At 41.0% G+C, this 19,067-nt stretch overlaps 2 protein-coding genes and 1 long non-coding RNA gene across 4 annotated transcripts in view; 2 read left to right on the top strand and 1 right to left on the bottom strand.

Moving 5' to 3' along the window:
* The window catches only part of UGT3A1 (UDP glycosyltransferase family 3 member A1), a 42,917-nt gene extending 40,510 nt beyond the window's left edge, over positions 1 to 2,407 (top strand). Inside the window, exon 7 of the mRNA XM_005556719.5 lies at positions 1,031 to 2,407. Coding sequence (XP_005556776.3) covers positions 1,031 to 1,307 — 277 coding nt within the window. The 3' untranslated portion in view covers positions 1,308 to 2,407. The remainder of the gene's footprint in view (positions 1 to 1,030) is intronic.
* Positions 2,408 to 15,030: 12,623 nt separating this feature from the next.
* LOC102144929 (uncharacterized) lies at positions 15,031 to 16,221 on the bottom strand. The gene is made up of 2 exons (XR_001491216.3): positions 16,098 to 16,221; positions 15,031 to 15,290 (listed from the first exon to the last, which is right to left on the bottom strand). It is a non-coding gene; the product is annotated as an uncharacterized lncRNA (long non-coding RNA).
* Positions 16,222 to 16,397: 176 nt separating this feature from the next.
* The window catches only part of CAPSL (calcyphosine like), a 37,378-nt gene continuing 34,708 nt past the window's right edge, over positions 16,398 to 19,067 (top strand). Inside the window, exon 1 of one of the 2 annotated variants that reach the window (XM_065546155.2) lies at positions 16,398 to 16,468. The gene's annotated coding sequence lies outside the window, so the exon portion shown is untranslated. Of the gene's footprint in view, positions 16,482 to 19,067 lie in introns of both variants that reach the window. The other variant, XM_015451272.4, reaches the window with a different exon arrangement.

The following is a 19,067-nucleotide window of genomic DNA, read 5'->3' as shown; positions in this document are numbered from 1 at the left end:
TCACAATAATAGCTGAAACTTCTGTGACATGGAATAATATGTGTGTGATGCTAACAGTCCACCTGTTTTCTCTGGTAAGTCTCTAGGAAGACTAATTTAGGTTAGATGCTGAGAGTTTATCTGGGAGTACCTCTAGTGGAATTCCAGCTGAAGCAGGGTGTTTCTTTGTGTGGTTCCCCAGTGTGCCTGCTCTTCTCACCTCTGGCTTCTTTGTCTGTGCTGCTCCCTAGGACACCCTTCCTTTCTCTTCACAGGACTGGCTCCTTCATGACATTCGGGTCTCTTCTCCAATGTTTCCTCCACAGAGAGCGTTGTGTCTTTGACAATCCTAACTAGCCTCCTCTCTCACTCAGCCCAATCATAATATATTATTTCCTTCAGAACACTTTTCAAGATTTGTAACGACTCCATTTATTTATGTTTTTAGTAATTGTCTGGCCCCCAACACAAGAGAGTAGAGAGTCAGCTTCATAAGTACAGCAGTGTGTCTCTCTTTTTTTTCAACTGTGTTCCCAGTGCTTACTGCAGAGCCTGCCACAAAATAGGTTTCCATGAATTTCAGTTAAGTGAGAAAATAAAAGTGGCATAGTGACCTTCTTGGTTACTGCCCATCCAGCCAATGATCTTATAATCAAGAAGGACTGAATATCTTATTATGGCTTCAGGAACACAAACCCTGAATCAGGTATATATTCTCTCATATATGGTCATATATATGGTGTTTTTTCCTTTAGTATACCATAAGCATCCTGGGGACATGGACTAGTTCTTAGAGATTAAATCACTTTCCTACAGCTTAACACTTTTAGAATTAATCATTGATCTTTGTATGTGGGTGTTTCTATTGAACTTTTCAAGAGGATTCAGCGAGACAGTGGCAAGGCCATGACAACAAATTTTCTTTGCAGCCCAGCCTTGGTGCATGTGTTAGAAAAGTGTTTGTATGCTTGTGTGTGCACTCACGCAACACAAAGTCTCTAAGACTTGTGAGGCTGTGTCAGTAACACACCCTCTCTGTCTCTGCCAACAGGTACAAGTCAGCAGTGGCGGCAGCTAGTGTCATCCTGCGCTCTCAGCCCCTGAGCCCTGCACAGCGGCTGGTGGGCTGGATTGACCACATCCTCCAGACTCAGGGGGCGGCGCACCTCAAGCCCTATGCCTTCCAGCAGCCTTGGCATGAGCAGTACCTCATCGACGTCTTTGTGTTTCTGCTGGGGCTCACTCTGGGCACTGTGTGGCTTTGTGGGAAGCTGCTGGGTGTCGTGGTCAGGTGGCTGCGTGGGGCCAGGAAAGTGAAGAAGACATGAGGCTAGGTGTAGCCTTGGGTGAGGGGAGGGCATCCCTGGTTCTTTGAAGGTTCTCCCCACCCCAGCACAGGCCACCCTGTGTTCTCTCTTCAGCTCCACCTGCCAATGATCCTGCAACTTGCTTCTTTCAATTATCTGCCTCTGTTTAGAAATCTTCATGCACTACTAAGGTTTCTTGACTTGCCCCTTGTGACCTGGAGCCCCCAGCTCAGATACGAACTTTCACCTGCCAGCCCTGCCTCCTCCTTTCTCCCTTTTCCTAGACACAGGACTCTGACAACTTCACCTTTCTTGTTTAGATGACTTCCCAATCTCCAGTCCCCATTTCTCCTTCTATCACTTTTCATAAAAAAACACAGGAAATATTTGACATATCTTCCATTTCAAATTCTTCCATTTTATACATATATCTTGCCCTTCCTATAAGCTCTCCTCAAAGCTCAGGAAACCTGGTCCGCTCTCCTGCATTTAGGAAAGGAGAACCTCGGCCAAGACCTTTGCTCACTGCCTGAGACCCCTTCCTTAGAGAGCACTTCCTTTGCTGGTCAGACATGGAGCCTGCACTTGGTCCCAGATGATACTGCTTTATTTCAGTTTTTACAGTTTCCTTCTTAAGATTCCCATCTTATAAATGGAGTACAGGAAACCTCAAGAAGCGAAGTGGAAGCCCATGTGTAAGGCTTTGTGGCTTCAGGTACCAGTGGCTAAGGCAGTTTTAAAGACTTCGTTGATTTTAGAAAAATTCCATCTTCCATCACCTACATGGTAGTTAATACCGTTATATATGGTAAAACCTTAGAGATGACATTAATCTGCTAGGAACAGAAGCAAGAAAAACCATGGCATAAACAACCCCAGAGTTTTTGTTCGTTCGTTTCATCTTTCTTGATAAAGCCCGAAGGTAGCCCATTCAGGGCTTGTGTGGTTGGTTGCTCCATCATGTCATCAATAACCCATATGTTTTCTTTTTGATCTTCCTTAGTGTAACACCAGACTACCTTTCTGATAGCTGGTGTTCATGAAATATTTTACGTTCAAATGATTGTACCTATTTTTGGCTTTAGAGTTCTGAAATAAAATGAAATTCCACTGTAATAAAACTGTCAAATGTGTGGTATCTGATGACTTAAAAACATAGAGTAGAAAACAGGCATATGGAGTGGCCCTGGATGAACCATAGTTTTAGATTGTTTAATTCTAGAATTGTGAAACAGATCTTGAAACAATTCAGATCAAAAGATGAAACTGTTACAAATGCTCCTGCAGAAATAGAGAATGCCCCCCATCAAAACCTTTGCCAGTTCCTTGAAAGGATTTGCTTGGAAGTCTGCAGAGCTGAGTGCTGGATGTCTATGCATTTTGCGAGGTCTCATGACACAAGAGCCAGAAGCATGAAGCATGCAGAAGTACATTAGAGTGTGTGTATCTGTGTGTGTATAATATAAGGTTTTATTGCTGTAATTTTTAATGAAACCACATGAATTGATCAATGACAATACTCCAATGAAGGGCAGACATGGAGCCTTCTCTATGTTTTCTTTTGAATAAACAGCCACAATTTCATTCCCCTCATGAACAACACAAGGTCTTAGGGATAAGCCTCCCTGGCCAGTAACTCCTCTCCCACCTCAGCACATAGCCTTTTTCTAACACTTGGTAATTCATCGAGGTCAACTTTGTGCCAGTTGTACAAACTTGCATCCCTAAAATCTGATCATAAGCAGCCAATCAGCCAGACTGATGCTTCTAATCTTGTTATTTCCAAGCACCCTCCACAGGGCTGTGAGCATGGCCCTGACAACCTAGAAATCTGGTGTTATCCTTCACTGTTTAAAATCTTAGTTCCCATTGTGTGGAATGTAATGGTCCTGGCTACCAATCTAGGCACACCTGGAGCAGTTCTCCACCTACTCTTTTCCAAATGTTCACTACACCCCCTCAGAACACATTTTGCTGTTTTTAACCTCTGGGCTTTGTCTATGCCCTTCCCTCTCTCAGAAATATCATCCTACTCTTGCTGGACTAAGAAACTTCTGCTTATCTCTCAATATCCAGTGTGATCATGTTCACATTGGTAAGCCTGTGCCTGACCACTACACCCGAAATGGAGCTCACTGCCTTCTCTTTTGAAGCATTTTTCTTACTACTATATGGCAATTATTTATTACAATATCTGTTTCCTATTTAGAAACCATAAGGTCTTTGTCATAAAGACATGGACTGGTTCCTGTTTATCTTGTTATTACAGAACCTGGCATAGTACCTGGAACAAATACTGCTGAGACAACTGGATAATATTTAGAAAAAAGGCAATATTTGATCCAGACTTCACACTATATCAAAAATTGAAATCCAATGCACCAGATATCTAAGTACAAAAAATGATACCATGCTGAGTCTAAGAGAAAAAGTGAATTTTTCCATAGCCTGCGTATAGGGAAAGACTTTCTAAATAGGAATCAAAACTCCTGATACAACAAGAGAAATGTAAATTAATTTGACATAAAAACTTTGGTATGACAAAAATCATGGTAAGAAGATTAACAATCCAAATTAAAAAGTCAGAGAAACATAGCTGCAACATATATCTCACATATAGACCTAATATTTATGATAAACTAAAAACTATTAACATTGAGGAAAGAATCTATGATACATATATATACTGAAATAATATTTAGCTTTAAACTACAATAAAGAAAAGCAGAATAAGCTATGGAGTAAATTCCAATACAGTTAAGTAAAAAGAGCAAAGAGTAAGAGTAACTATAAGATGTATCCTTTTTTTTTTCATAAGAAAAGGGAAAGTATGTATATGGCGGATAATGAAAAATGTATATCTATGTGCATTGCTTTGCAAAAACAGTGCGGAGGGAACAAACCAGAGTGTGATAGATTATCTATGAGGGTGGTATTTGAATAGGGTGGAAGGATCCATGGGTTTATGTTTTTACATAGTTTGGATTTTGGAAACATTGATACTTTGCATACCAAATATATGTTTAAATTAACAAGGAGAGAAAAACCAAGTACTGAAATACAGATGGAAACAAATGAAATCGATTTTTTTCCAAATGAAAATGTAACTATACTGTAGAAAAAAAATTAACATCATTACCTTTTAAACACAGTACTTTTACTATATACTGTATACAATCAATCAAAAGACAAAAAAGAACTCCAAATGAATCTTGTAGTCTATTGAGTAATTGTATTCTCAGTTGGCAAATTAGTATATCTGAACCTAATTTCTGTGCATATTAGGCTTGAATAAATGCATCAATGACAGTGAGAGTCAGGTTTCTTATTTTGGAAAAAGGAATTAGAAATGTGGGAATGGGGAAGATTAGAATAACCTGTAGTGTTGTATTGGAATTAGAGTTATCAGTATAAATTTATAATTTTACGTAATACAAATATAAATATAGGTATAGGGAGAGATATAGGTATGTATTCTTTATACCCACATTTATATATGTATATTTCTTAGCTCTGTCCGTGGAAGAGGAACTACAAACAATGGTGCTTCATTAACAATGAACACACCTAGCAACATACCTTGTTTCTGAATATCACCCCTCACTAAAAGGTTTCCTTGAGAAATTGTAGGTTCTAAAATTGGGACAGGGAAAGTGCAAGATAACCCTAGAGCATCATGTGTAAGAAATAAATAAAAAGCTAAAAAATAATGGAGCTTCCACAGGAGCAACACAATGAACAATGATAGTAATAGGTTGTATCTTACTGAATAAATAAGAATTTAAGAGACAATACTGATAATAAATAAATAGATTACATAGATAGATAGGATCGAAGATAAATGTTAAACACAATGTGATATAAAACATAGAAGGGATGTTAGAGATTAAAAAGCATTAATTTGCCACCATCATGATAATTGATTCAGACAAGAATCCTAAAGGATGATAAAATGTGAGTGGAAGTTTGATAAGGAGTAGGATGCTTATACAGTTTCAAAATAGCTCCACACAAATTAATTACTAATTATATGGGGAAATAGTAACTTTACAGTTGAGAATGTTGGTGGACATGACCTTAGCCAAATGATCGAAGCCAGTATCATGAATAATGGGACCATCTCAGGTCATCTGGCTCCTACTGTGATTCACTGAGATAGAGATGATGTACCTTTGTAGCATTTTAAGCAAAACTCCACAACACCAAGTATAATGAAAAATCATCAGATAAATCCAAACTGATAACCATTCTACAAAACAAATGGCCTGTATACTTCAAAATGTCAGTGACATGAAATATGAAGAAAGGCTCAGAAATCAGTCTTTATTGAAGGGGGTGAAATCTTCAGGATAATCAAATGCCCTGCATAATCCTGGATTAAGTTTTGCACTATAAAAATAATATTACCACGTGCGACATTTGATGTTAGTGGGACAATTGGCCAAATTTGACTAAGGTCTAAAGATGTTATTATATCCATGTTAAATGGTACCTTCATAATGAAGATTGTTTACTGGGAGGCTACAATATCTGAAATATAGTAATTGTGAACATGTATGCATGTAATGCCATGGTTTCAAAGAGTATAGCACAAGAATGCATAGAACTACAAGAAAAAATTGAATAATGTGAAGAGACTTTTAAAAGCTTTCCAATGAAAATTTCTAACATTTATAAATGCAGTACTTAGTGTCTCCCATCCAGCCTCAATGATTACTAACTCCTGGCTGATACAGTTTGTCTCTGTGTCCCCACTCAAATCTCATATTGCATTGTAATCCCCAGTTTTGGAGAAGGGACCTGGTGGGAGGGTGATTGAATCATGGGGGCTGATTTCCCCCTTGCTATTCTCATGACAGTGAATGACTTCTCACAAGATCTGGTTGTTTGAAAGTGTGTAGCACTTCCCCCTTCTCTCTCTCTCTCTCTCTCTCTCTCTCTCTCTCTGTCTCTCTCTCGATGCTCTAGCCCTGTGAGACGTGTGCCAGCTTCCCCTTCACCTTCCCCCTTTATTGTAAGTTTCCTGAGCACCCCCAGCCATGCTTCCTGTAATAGCTGTGGAACCTTGAGCCAATTAAACCTCTTTTCTTTCTAAATTACCCAGTTGCAAGTAGTTCTTTATAGCAGTGTGAGAATGGACTACTATGTTGGCCAACTTTCTTTATACTTTCGGTGACCCACTCATTTTCCATTCCTTGTCACCCAAATAATTTTGAAGCAAATTCCAGATATCATAGCATTTCATCCGTAAATATTTCAGAATGTATCTCTGAGAGTCTCCCTTTTTCCATACCACAATAACATTATAACACATCCCCAAATCAACAGTAACCTCTTAATATCAAATATTCATTGTTCAGAACTCTCTGATAGGGATATGAGATTTGTAAGAGTTCAGTTGGATCACCCTGATACCCCACCCTTCATGTGTCCTTCCCTGTTATTTATTACTAACACACCACATATTTGATTTATTTGTTTTGTTATCACTTGACTCCCCAACAAGGATGTAAGTTCTGGGAGGTAGGTGTTTTTATCTCTGTTGTTCAATGCACTCTGTGCAGCAGCAGAACAGTGCCTCACAGATACTTACCTATTAGTATGATTGTTGAGTTAATGAATAAGTTTAGGATGAAAAAACAAATTCTCTGTTTGCTAATGCATTATTGGAGGTCCAAAAATAATAAATGGGCTGGAGCCTTGTGACGCCTGGTAAAGACCTGCCCCTGCCCTTTGCACCAACTCCTCAGTGACCAATGAACATGGCTATGTTGCAGAATGTCTAAGGATGCAATACTTTAAATTCAGATTTTTTTTTAAAAGGCATATGGACAGAAAACATGTAATAGTGCAAAGCAAAATTCAAGGATCCACTTCATCTTGCAGGCATTGAAGGACTTTCTCTGTCAGTTTGTTGTTTGTTTGTTTGTTTTTTAGATAGAGGATCTCAATACACTGCTTAGGCTGGCCTCAAACTCCTGGGCTACAGCCATCCTTGTGCCTAAGCTTCCTGAATAGCTGGGGTGACAGGTGCATGCCACTGTGCCTGGCTCTGCCTGTTTGAGAATTGCACTGAAATCCTTTATTAAAGGCAGCATTATATTGAGGATAGGGAATGCAAAGATTATATTTGGGAGTAGTGTGCCCGCCCCTTGCCAGGGCTGACATTTCAAGGGAGTAAAATTGTAAGCTGTCTTCAAATTGTCCCTGAGAAGACTGTGGAAAAAGCCTTGATTCTATTTTATGATACTTATTCAGGATTATAATCTAAACTTTAGAGATTCATGCTTTCAATGAAAAAGTGAAATTACAGGGGGGCTTAACCTGTGTGGACACTAGAATCATTTTATGGATATGGTATCTTCTAAGGAGGCTGCCTGGATAATAATCACAGGCCATTCCCCCTTTGTAGATCATTATGTCTTGGGGGATTGGCTTCCAGAGTTCTAGAGCTTGGGACACTAGCTAGAAATTTTATGCAGGTATCTGGGGAAATGAAGCACAGGGATGTCAGTATAAGATTATGAAAGTTGTCAGAATCAAAAGGTAGTCACCTGTGTTAAAACTGTGACCAGTGGAGCCAGGGAAGGCAGTGAAGGGAGGTTCTCACACAGTATCCCTGATAACAAGAACTATCACATAAGATTGCAAAAACCACAACCTTGGTTAGGCCACTGCATCCTTACACAAAAAAATACTTCTGTGAGGATATCTGTCCAGCAACTGCCTATCCTACCTTGGACTGATGTCACTCTTGTTATTGACCCTTCTAGCCAAGGATAACTGTCTAAAAATGACCTGTGTAACTCTCCTCATTTTTCATTTAAAAAGCCTCATTGTCTTCCTTTATCTCCCTGAATATGCCCATGTGTACTCCCACTGGAATGCTCGTTTCTTTCTTTTCTTTTCTTTTTTTTTTTTTTTGAGACGGAGTCTCGCTCTGTCGCCCAGGCTGGAGTGCAGTGGCCGGATCTCAGCTCACTGCAAGCTCCGCCTCCCGGGTTCACGCCATTCTCCTGCCTCAGCCTCCTGAGTAGCTGGGACTACAGGCACCCGCCACCTCGCCCAGCTAGTTTTTTGTATTTTTTAGTAGAGACGGGGTTTCACCTTGTTAGCCAGGATGGTCTGGATCTCCTGACCTCGTGATCCGCCCGTCTTGGCCTCCCAAAGTGCTGGGATTACAGGCTTAAGCCACCGCGCCCGGCCGCCCATTTCTTTTAAAGAGGGTCTCCAAAAGGTTTCTTTTAGAGAGCCTCTCTCAATGTAAGTTATTTGGGTTTGAGAAGGTCATCAGAGTAAGAAAGGAAGTGTGGTACCATAAGATCAGGGAAGGATCCAAAAAAGGGAGATGGGTTCCTTTGGTGCAGAGGGTTCCTTAGGTGCACAGGGTTCCTTAGGTAGGTGCAGGGCACACAGCTTAAGGGCTGGGTTCTGGGGCTTCTGCAAGAGTGTGCATGGATGGGCAGCTGGGCTCTGCTTCTAGTGGGCTTCCTTCTCTTTGGGATCCTGCTTTCAGAGGCCTCCAAAATCCTGATGACTACCACACAGGGTGAGTGCTTGGCGGGAAAATCCAGAGACAAGTATGTTCCAGGTACCAGGCATGGGCACTGGCAGTTCTGTCACAGGGTCATCCAGGTAGGTCTCCACGCTGGGCTGGTGTCTCGGGCTGGAAAAGGAAGAGGCTGGTAGGGGCCGTGGAGCCAAGAAGGGCCTCTAACCTGGGGTGAAAAAGACAGTTCTGGAGAAAACGGAAGTTTCCTTTTCCCTCTCCAGCTCTGGACGTGCGCTGCATCGCACAAGGCTGGAGCCAGCATTTAATTTCCCAGTCCAATACGTTCGCCCTGGGCCACCTTCCTCAGTGCTGGAGAGACGTTCCCTTGCTCATTCAGTTCTTCTAAAGGGGTGCTCGGTAGTTGCCAATAGAAATTGTAGCAAGCATTTTCAGGCTCTTAAAGACGGAGGAAAGGTGCTCCTGGACGTGCCACAGCAAACTGGGGTTGTTTTCGTCCATAGGAATCCCGGAGAACTGGCTGGGGCTGGTGAGAGGACCCCTGGACAATCGGGTGTTTGGAAGCCCTTTTATCTTTCATTCAAGCTACTGGAAAGGTTTTGAAGGATAAGTGGGGCAGTTAGTTTTGCATTTTGTGCCCCTATTTTTATTTCTTTTACTTTTATCCCCAAAGGAATAGAAGATAAAAGAGAAAATATATCATGGGAAAGGAGGGCGCGCCCCAAGACCCTTCTTAAGCCCACCCTGAAAGGATGGTGGGCTCTCTCTTAGATCAATTTAAGATGGTGGAGAATCTGGGATTCCTGGAGCTGGATGAAACCAAGGAGTCCATTTAATTCGGCCTTTCCCTTTTATTTTCCTAAGGGGGATACCAAGGATTAAGGAAATCGAGGCACCGTTTTCAACAGTGCACCCAGCCTTCCTAATGGCCCTTGAGGTGTTGACTCCTGATGCCTTACTCTGAGTCGGGAGTGGTGGCTCACGCCTGTAATTCCAGACCTGTGGGAGGCCGAGGTGGCTGCATCGCCTGTCAGAAGTTGGAGACCAGACTGACCAATATGGTGAAGCCCTGTCTCTACTAAAAATACAAAAATTAACCGGACGTGGTGGTGCATGCCTGTAGTCCCAGCCATTCGGGAGGCTGAGGCAGGAGAATCGATTGAACTCGGGAGGTGGAGGATGCAGTGAGCCGAGATGGTGCCGCTGCACTCCAGCCTGGGTGACAGAGCGACCCTCCATCTCAAAACAACTACAACAAAAACAGTTGTAGAAAGCGGTGACTCCGTGTTAATCCTTTTTTGCGTGTTTGTTTTTCCTGATCTTTAGGAGAAATTAAAAGTGGATCTCTTCAATTACACTGTTTCCCTGCCTCAGTCTTCAAGAGGGAGTTGATGTGGTTTGTGAGGTGCTAAAATCCCAGGCTTTGTTCTAGAAAACATTCTGGCTCATCAAGACCCACCATGAATGGATGCATATGTGGTCACCCCTTGTCTCTGCTTCTTACATGGATAAAATGTGAGTAAGAGCAGGCAGTCTGAGGGGTAGGAGATTTTCACTTTATGTATTCCTTATTACCTCAGACCACACAAGTGTGGATGTTAAAAATAGTCACTCCCACAGATACATACTATTTCTCTAGCACCACAGCCTCTACTTCGAATCCAGTCGCTATGGGACTTCAGCTCCCAAATAATACTTGCTTCTAATTTTTGGCCATTGCCATACCTTCTTTCCTGATCTGGCTTTCTCTGCTGCCAAGACTCTTAGATTCAAGAAAACGCCCATATTGAAGCATGGTTTAGGAGAAGACATATGTAGAATTAAATGATTCAGACTTAGAGCTGTTGGAATTTTAACTTACTCTGAGGCTTGAGAGGAATGTGAGTTACATAACATGCAGTCAAGTAGCATGCAGCTGCAATTTATGCTTCTCTGATTATAGATTAACCTCCTTCCTTATTCTTCTCTGGTAGATAATTAGGAAGACCAAGAGGTGCCAGAGACAAGACTCCCTCAGGTCCTAGCCCTTTTAAGGAGTAACAAAGTAATCTTCCTGGGGATGCAGCAATCTGTAACCAATCAAATCACTGTAATGTGTGCACTGATTTTGTATGGCAAATGTTGTAATACTGCTAAAACTTCTCTGTTCTTACCTTTTAAGTGAAATCTTAACTTCTCCATTTCAGAACACTGACCCCATTTGTTTGGAGTCAGTGTTTTCTGGGTGGTCATCCTCAAGCTTTGCACTTGAATAAACTCTGTACCTAATCATGTTTTCTAAATGTCATTATGTAAGGTCGACACATTAGTGTGATGGAACTTGTACCTCTCCTGAGAATCAAACTTTTTTTTCCTTAGTATCCCAAGATTGTTCTAGAACGGGCGACATCCCATGGAATCCAGTTGCAAGAGAGACTAGGATGTCGCCCGTTCTAGAACAATCCCACAATTTTCCTGAATGTCTTAATTTGACTTTGCACAAAATTCAGGCCCCAAATAAGAAATATCCTGCCAAATATTGAAAGTAATGGCAAAACTGCAATTACTTTTCCACCATCCTAATACATTTCAATTTCAAGAATTTTGGCGGTAAGTGTTGACTACATATTTCTCCCTCCAGTGGAAGTTTCTTGGATTCACCCTTTAGCTCCTATATTTCTATCTCCTACAGTAACATAAAATTCCGAAGTGAAGGATCCCAGAAATAGCTCTGATTGGTTGTCCATCAATAATTCTTCAACTCACATTCACAGCTCTGTGCCATATTTTCCACCAATGCAGTTATTTCTTTTGGACACAGTACTTCCATAAAATCTCTGGTCAGAATGCAACATGTATCTTGGAATAAGAAATGCCTAAGGTCTGAGCACAGAGAAGAAGCTCATCACACTGACATGGAGACCACGAGTCATAGAAGAAATCTTTGGTGGAAGATTGCCACAGATCAGGGATTTGGGCAGTTGGAATATAGGTGCCTGGGCTGGGGCTTACCCAAAGTGAAATGGAAGAACTGGTGAAGCTTGTCTTCACGTGTTCACTATTCCACTTCTTGTTTCCTGGACTTTTTTCTCCTGGCTTTCCCCCATACCTCCACAAACCCCTATCATGTGAGCTGCACCCAGCAAAATCATAGAGGTGGAATTGCCTGAGGCCTTGAGGGCCCAATCCTAGCCCAGCGTGTCCAGGAGGTGGCACATGGGGTCAAAAGAGATTATTCTCTAGCTCTAAAATTTAATGTCTACCTGCCTTGCTGAGTTTTTGTCTTACTTGGAGCCTGTTATTTTTGTTGGGAGAGGGAGCATGGAAGGGTGCTCTTTCTCACTTCTGGAATGGGACTGTCTGTCTTACGCCTGTATCACCATATGCCTGTATCACCATTGTATCTTAGAAGGTGTCACCTTATTTTGATTTTACAGGTTCACAGATGAGACTCTGGATTTTGGACTACTGAGTTGATACTGAAACCAGTTAAGACTTTGAAATTAGAGGGTTGGAATGGATGTATTTGTATGTGATAAGGACATGAGTTTTTGGAGGGCAGTGACAGAATGTTCCTGATATTCCAGTCTTGAGGCACAATATCTTCAAATAAACTGCTTGCAGATATTAATCACATCTAAAAAATAACATCAGAGGCCGGGCGCGGTGGCTCAAGCCTGTAATCCTAGCACTTTGGGAGGCCGAGACGGGCGGATCACAAGGTCAGCAGATCGAGACCATCCTGGTTAACACGGTGAAACCCTGTCTCTACTAAAAAATACAAAAAACTAGCCGGGCGAGGTGGCAGGCGCCTGTAGTCCCAGCTACTCGGGAGGCTGAGCCAGGAGAATGGCGTAAACCCGGGAGGCGGAGCTTGCAGTGAGCTGAGATCTGGCCACTGCACTCCAGCCTGGGCGACAGAGCTAGACTCCGTCTCAAAAAAAAAAAAAAAAAAAACATCAGAGCAACACACAGATTAGAGTTTGATTTAATAACTAGGTTCAATGGCATATGTCAAGTTGACATTTAAAAAACACAGTTTAATACAACTCTTCTATAGCATACTGGGAATATACTAACTCTTCCCCAGAGTAGAGGTCCTTGGGTGATGTTCACTCTTATCTCTGATATTCTGTAACATAAATACTGTGAAGTAATATATTAGATTTTAAGGTGATAGAGTGAGAAGAACACAATAGTATTCTACACACTCACAAATTCATAACAAAATATAAGGTAAATACTCATAACATTTACAATCCTTTTGCAACTGATCATACGGTGATAGCTAGCATTTGTATATCATATGCCCTTTGCCCTCGACAAGTACTGCAATTGATTTTTTCCTGACTGGGAAGGGGTTCCAAATATTCATTTTTGAAGAGTTGGGGTTATTAGTTTTCCTTCCTGAATTGGGCTATTGTAGATTTTTTGTTGACTTTAATAAAAAGGCATGGGCATATTTAGTGATGTGCTAACAGAGTTCCTATATCCCAGGCTTACTCTTCTTTTTAATGACCTATAACAGTAAACCAAAGAAATGATCGCAGTTGTGACAAGTGCTACAAAGAAAATGAAAACATAGCATTTGCTTCTTTTTTTTTTTTTTTTCCCAACTTTTATTTTACGTTCGGGGGTTTATGTGCAGGTTTGTTACACAGGTAAATGTGTGCCATGGTGGTTTGCTGCACAGATCCTCCCATCACCTAGATATCGAGCCCAGCATCTATTAGTTATTCTTCCTCATCCCCTCCCTCCTCTCCCCACATCCTCTGACAGGCCCCAGTGTGTGTTGCTCTCCTCTGTGTGTTCATGTAGTCTCATTATTTAGCTCCTATTTATAAGAGAACATGCAGTATTTGGTTTTCTGTTCCTGCATTAGTTTGCTGAGGATGGCTTCCAGCTCCATCCATGTCCCTGCAAAGGACATGATTTTGTTCCTTTTCAGACTTACTCTTTACATCAGTGTGTAGTAGCAACCCAATTTCCCTTGGTAATCATGTCTTGCATGATAAATCCAGTCCAACATTTCAATCTCCCTACACCTTTACATACCTTCCTCTTCAGTGTCCCAAGGCAATTCTGGTATTTCAGCTTCATTTAGTGCAGGCTACCCTTTGTTTCATTTTTAACTCAACCAGACAAACACAGAGCTGTATATTACCCATCAAGCTGCAACTCTATATTGAGAATTTGTGCTTTGTGGGCCTGTATCAATAAATTCATCTCGAGTGAACTTTATGTTCCTTCAACCATTATTTCACACTATTAACTTACATTCTCACATGTATTCACCAGATTTCTGTCTGTATAAATTGAAAAAAATGCGCACTACTTTTGGTATGTACTATGTTTTCTGTTGGTTCACAATTTTAATTTCTCTTTCAAGCCTGTTGGGACTAGAGTCTAGATAGAGTTCTACAAGTCAAGAGGTTTGGTGGAAGTAGATTCTGAGGATAATCAGCAGTGTCTTCCAATTAAAATACTTCAGAGGTGCTAGTACACTTTCCTTTGAAAAATCAGGATGAACCTTCTCAGACATGAATAGCAGGGTTGCTCCTACTGGCAAAGAAGATGCAGGAGAATTCAGAGGTTATCCTCAGCTTCATCAGGATCTACCCTACATGTTTCATTCCAATTTTCAGAATCTCATTCCTTCCCAATCAATTCCTCAGTTTAGCAGAAGATACTTTGCCTGTTTGGGAATTCAATTTGCACTGTAATTCTGCCACTCTCAGGATGAGACTCTAGATTTGATTCTCTGAAACCTCAGGCTGATGACAATGGGAGATAAATACATTCCTCTGGGAAGACATAGAAGGTTTCAGATCATTTATGTGGAACTTGAACTTGGAATTTCAAGCCCTGAGTTCATCCTTTTTCTTTACTTCGTCTACCACAGTTAGGAGCAGTCATCCTCATTACATTTATTAGTTTGACTAAAATATTTTAAGGTATCACAATTACTCAGAGATTTGCCTTTTATGAATATTTGATTAGGAATCCAGTAGTAATATTTTACAAATCTTTTTACCACATTGCACCATAGACTATCATTGTCTTCTTTACCACTGGAAAGAATACTTATGCCTTAAAATATAATCAATCATGTCAGAAACCCAATACCACAAACCCAGATCTAGTTTTTTGAACTGGATCTGGTAGATACTATCTCTACACATGGTGAAACCCTTGGAATTACACCAGTTGCTAGGAGTAGAAACAAGCAAAAATGTTGCTTAAGTACTCCAGAGATTTTGTTCTTTTTACTTTATTTGACAGCCTAGAGGCAGACTATTGAGGGCTTGCACGATGGCTCCATAATACTGTCCGTCGTCCCCATTTTCCTGTTTCTTTTTTATCTTTATTGCCCCAAACTTGCTCTCTGGTAGGTGGCTTTCAAGAAAAACTTAATATTTAAATGTTTGTACCCTCATATTTGCTTTTGCATTTGCAGATGGAATTAAGTTTCTTCTTAAAAGTTTAAAATGCATGATATCTTGTGGGTTAAACCACTGAAAAGAAAACATTAGATATCTGAGGTCGCCCTGGAGGAACCATAGTTCTAATTGCTTAATTCTGGGACAATTCTTCAGACAATTCAGATAAAAGGATGAAATAGCTACTATGCATACTCCCTGCAGATACAGGAAAGGACCCAGACCCTTGTCAAATCCGTGAAAGAACTTGCCTGGTAGTCTGTAGAGCTGGGTGCCTGGCATCTACTCAGTTCTGTGAGTTCTCATACTGCAAGGATGCTGCACACAGCCAGGATTATGTTATATACAGAGGGGTGTGTGTGTGTGTGTGTGTGTGTGTGTGACAGAGAGAGAGAGAGAGAGAGAGAGAGAGAGAGAAAGAGAGAAGTGTAAGGTCTGAATCACCAGTAATTACACCTGCCTGCTCCTGAGAGCAGGATGTGCAGGAGTGGGAATGGCAAGGATAGGGTGGATGTCATAGACACACAATGAAAGAGAGCATAATGTAGATATTTTCCTCTAACTAAGCCACAAGGTTTCTTCTTATCTGGCAAAGTAACTGCTAGGGAACATGTGAAAAACAGAAGTAAAAAGAGACAAAAAGAGAAAAGAAGAGAATAAACCAAGGATGAAAACAGCAGAAATGTCATCCTCTGCAAATGCAGAGAAGGAGGGAGAACCTTGAATCACCTATAATTACTCCTGCCTGCTCCCAAGAGTTGTGGTTTTAAGTTTCACCTAGTAATGAGGCACCCTAGCAGTAAGGTTTCTGGGGACAACAGAAGGACAGGTCTTCTTTCTTTTAGCTGCCTAAAAGAAAGAAGACCATGTGCTGAATACTACCTTACAAAACATGGGAGACAAGTTTTGATGCTGTTCTAGAAACCAAACTATTGCCAGCAAAACTTCCTGCTTGCTTCTCTCCCAGTGCAAATGGCTTGAGCTTTCACAGTCACTGAGATTTCCTAGGCAACAGGAGTGTAAACTTGAGAAAAGGCAGAACCAGAGTAGAGATTGACAGTGAGCTGAGCCAATCAGGCTGTGAGTCTGCAGCAGTGATCCCAGGCCGTCCAATTAATACTAAGAGATTGGACGAGGGCCTCTGAGGAAGACAGGTAAGAGGGAGGAGGCTAAGGTGGCTTGGGAGGAACCAGTTTTCCTAGATGCAGGAGAGAGCGTCCATAGTTTCAGTTTGAAGCAACTGGTGGCAAAAGGTTAGCATTTAAGGTAAATCAATTTTTTTTAAAATCTATTCTGTGATTTGATGTTTGGTTTATTTCTTCTTGGTGTGTCTTAGCCAAGAAAAGAAGACAGTAGATGTTACTCTCTAAAAAGAAAACCTAAAAGTCTTTGAGAGTTCTTGGACTAATGAAGCCATCACTAGGCTGTCAGTGAAAACAGGAAAGAGCTTGGTACTGGGAAAGATTTTTGTAATCTTTGCAAAAAAATGCTTAGATAAACATGTACAAAAACCAATCTCATTCAGTAAAGGGGAAGGAAGTAGACATTATTGAGCAGTCACTAAGTACTAGGTATTTGAGCGTGAAGGGTTTGGGTGAATTGCTCTAACGATCCTGATGACCACTGATAAAACTGAGTTTCAGAGAGGTTCAGCATTTCCAAGGCACAGAACAATAAAACATTTCAACTTTCATTCAGACCTTGCTTTGTCTGATACTTAAACTTATGCTATTTCTGCTATACACTGATAACTGAGAATCAGAATAAAAATTAGAATGCTTATTAAAGTGTACTTACATGGCTTGTTCAAAATTATATCAAATATTTTATTTGATTCATCAGAGACTTGAGTGGGTCCTTCTTTACGTTCTCAGTATAGGACACCACCAATGACCCAGGCAGCCATCTCTATTGCCTTCAGTCTGAGGAGTATTTAAGCCATATTAAGTAGATGAAATTCTTTCCTTTTTTTTTTTGACTTATTTTTTCCTCAAACCCTACAACCACAAAAATCTATTTTGTTATTGAAAGTTTTAAATATTGAGATTTGAATTTCATGCATACATTTGTATTTATATTCTGATAGCAATTACCCAATAGTAATGGCGATGATAAATTCTGATAGCAATATAATAGCATCCTGCTAAGCCCTGATGATATGATGATAGGAAACACAAAGGATACAGCCCTTGCTCGTAAGGACCTTATAGTCTGTCTAGCAAGGCAAGCAATTCTGAAAACAAATTACATTGTCGTGCAATGTGAACGCTATTTGGACTTCACCACATGATTATGGAAGGATGGGTGGGACTTCTCTGGGCCAACAGGAAAAAGAAGGTGTACCTGAAAGTATGACAACATGTACAAAGGCACAGAGATATAGAATGCTATGGTGTGTTTGGGGAAAGTGAGTGAGTAGAGATGCAGGATAGATTTTGAATGGATGGAGAATTACTAGAAATGGCTAGAGACATAGGAAGGGTCATTGCATGAATTCAATGCTAAGAACTTTCATTTTACCTGTATACAATGTGGAACCATCAAAAAGTCTTAAACTAGATCGTGAAGTTCATGTTTTCATTTTCTAAAGATTGCTCAGTCTTCTGAAAGACAAAGCAGAGAGGGCAAAGCTAGGAGCAGGAAACCAGCTAGTAGACAGTTGCAATGGTGGAAATGAGAGGTTACCATGTCCTGGGCTGAGTCAGTATCCGTGGCAATGGAGATGAAGGAATGGAAATGCAGGATGTGTCAAGGTAGTGAAACTCTATAGGACTTAGCTGCCAATTGGATGTAAAGGGAGAGGAAGAGTCTAGGATGATAGTCAGTTAGTGATCTGGGTAAATGGTATTGCTGTTTCCTGAAGCAAGGAGTAAGGAAGATAGGTAATGAATTTGGCTCTGGAACCTTAAACTGAAAGTGTCTGTAGGTCATCCAAGTGCACATGTTTTGTGAGAAATCTGGCTCCAGAGTGCCCACATTAGAATAAAGGTTTGGTAGTCATCATTTTATCAGGGGATATGGCTGAGATTGCCATAGGATAGTGGAATAGTGAGAAGAGAATAGATAACTGAAGCCTGAGAAACAGCACTTAAGAAGCAGGTGAAGACAAGGAAGAAACAAAAATAGGACAGATCCAAGAGGGAGGAGGAGAGACAGGAAATTAGATTTATAGCCATTGACAGAAAGGGTGTTAAAAAGGAAGAATGACCAATAGTCAACTCTTGGGAGACATGAACTAAGGGCTAATGACTGTTGAAGTTGGCAAACAGTTTAGCAAGACTTATTGGAGAGTATATTTGTTGGAATGACAGAGTGAAGACCATACTGAAATGGACCGAAGTATGAATGGGGCATGAGAAAGTGGAAAGTCTGGACATTCTTTCAAATAGTTTGACTTTGAGGGGTGATAGCTAGAGGGAGTCCAGGATTGAGGGACAACAGCGGATTCATGAACTAAAGGAAGGAGCTGGTGGAGAGGAGGAAAAGGGTATAACTGATGGCTGAGAGTCTTAGAGGGTTAGGCTTCTGTGTTGCAGGTAGAGAGGGCATCCTTAGATGGGAGGAAGTTCAGAACTCTCTTGGGGGAGGGAGGATGAAGTCAGGATGCCCTAATAGCTCTATATTTTTTATAGATTTGGAGGAGGGTGATGTGAATTTGTTCATAACTTGTGGCTCCATTTTTTTCTGGGTCTTTCAAGGCAAGGTCTGGAGTGGCAAAGATTTGGATTAGCCTTTGAGGAGACTGGAATAAGAACCTGACCAACATCATATAAAAGTAGAGTTGTGTGTTGCAGAAGGCCTAGCTGTGGTTAAGGAAGAATTGCAGTGACACCTGTCCCTGCTGGTATGTGG

This window comes from Macaca fascicularis, chromosome 6 (genome assembly GCF_037993035.2).
Source record: "Macaca fascicularis isolate 582-1 chromosome 6, T2T-MFA8v1.1".
NCBI classification, from domain to species: Eukaryota; Metazoa; Chordata; class Mammalia; order Primates; family Cercopithecidae; genus Macaca; species Macaca fascicularis.
Note: the sequence above shows the minus strand (reverse complement) of the source record. Positions and strands in the feature narration are given on the sequence as shown.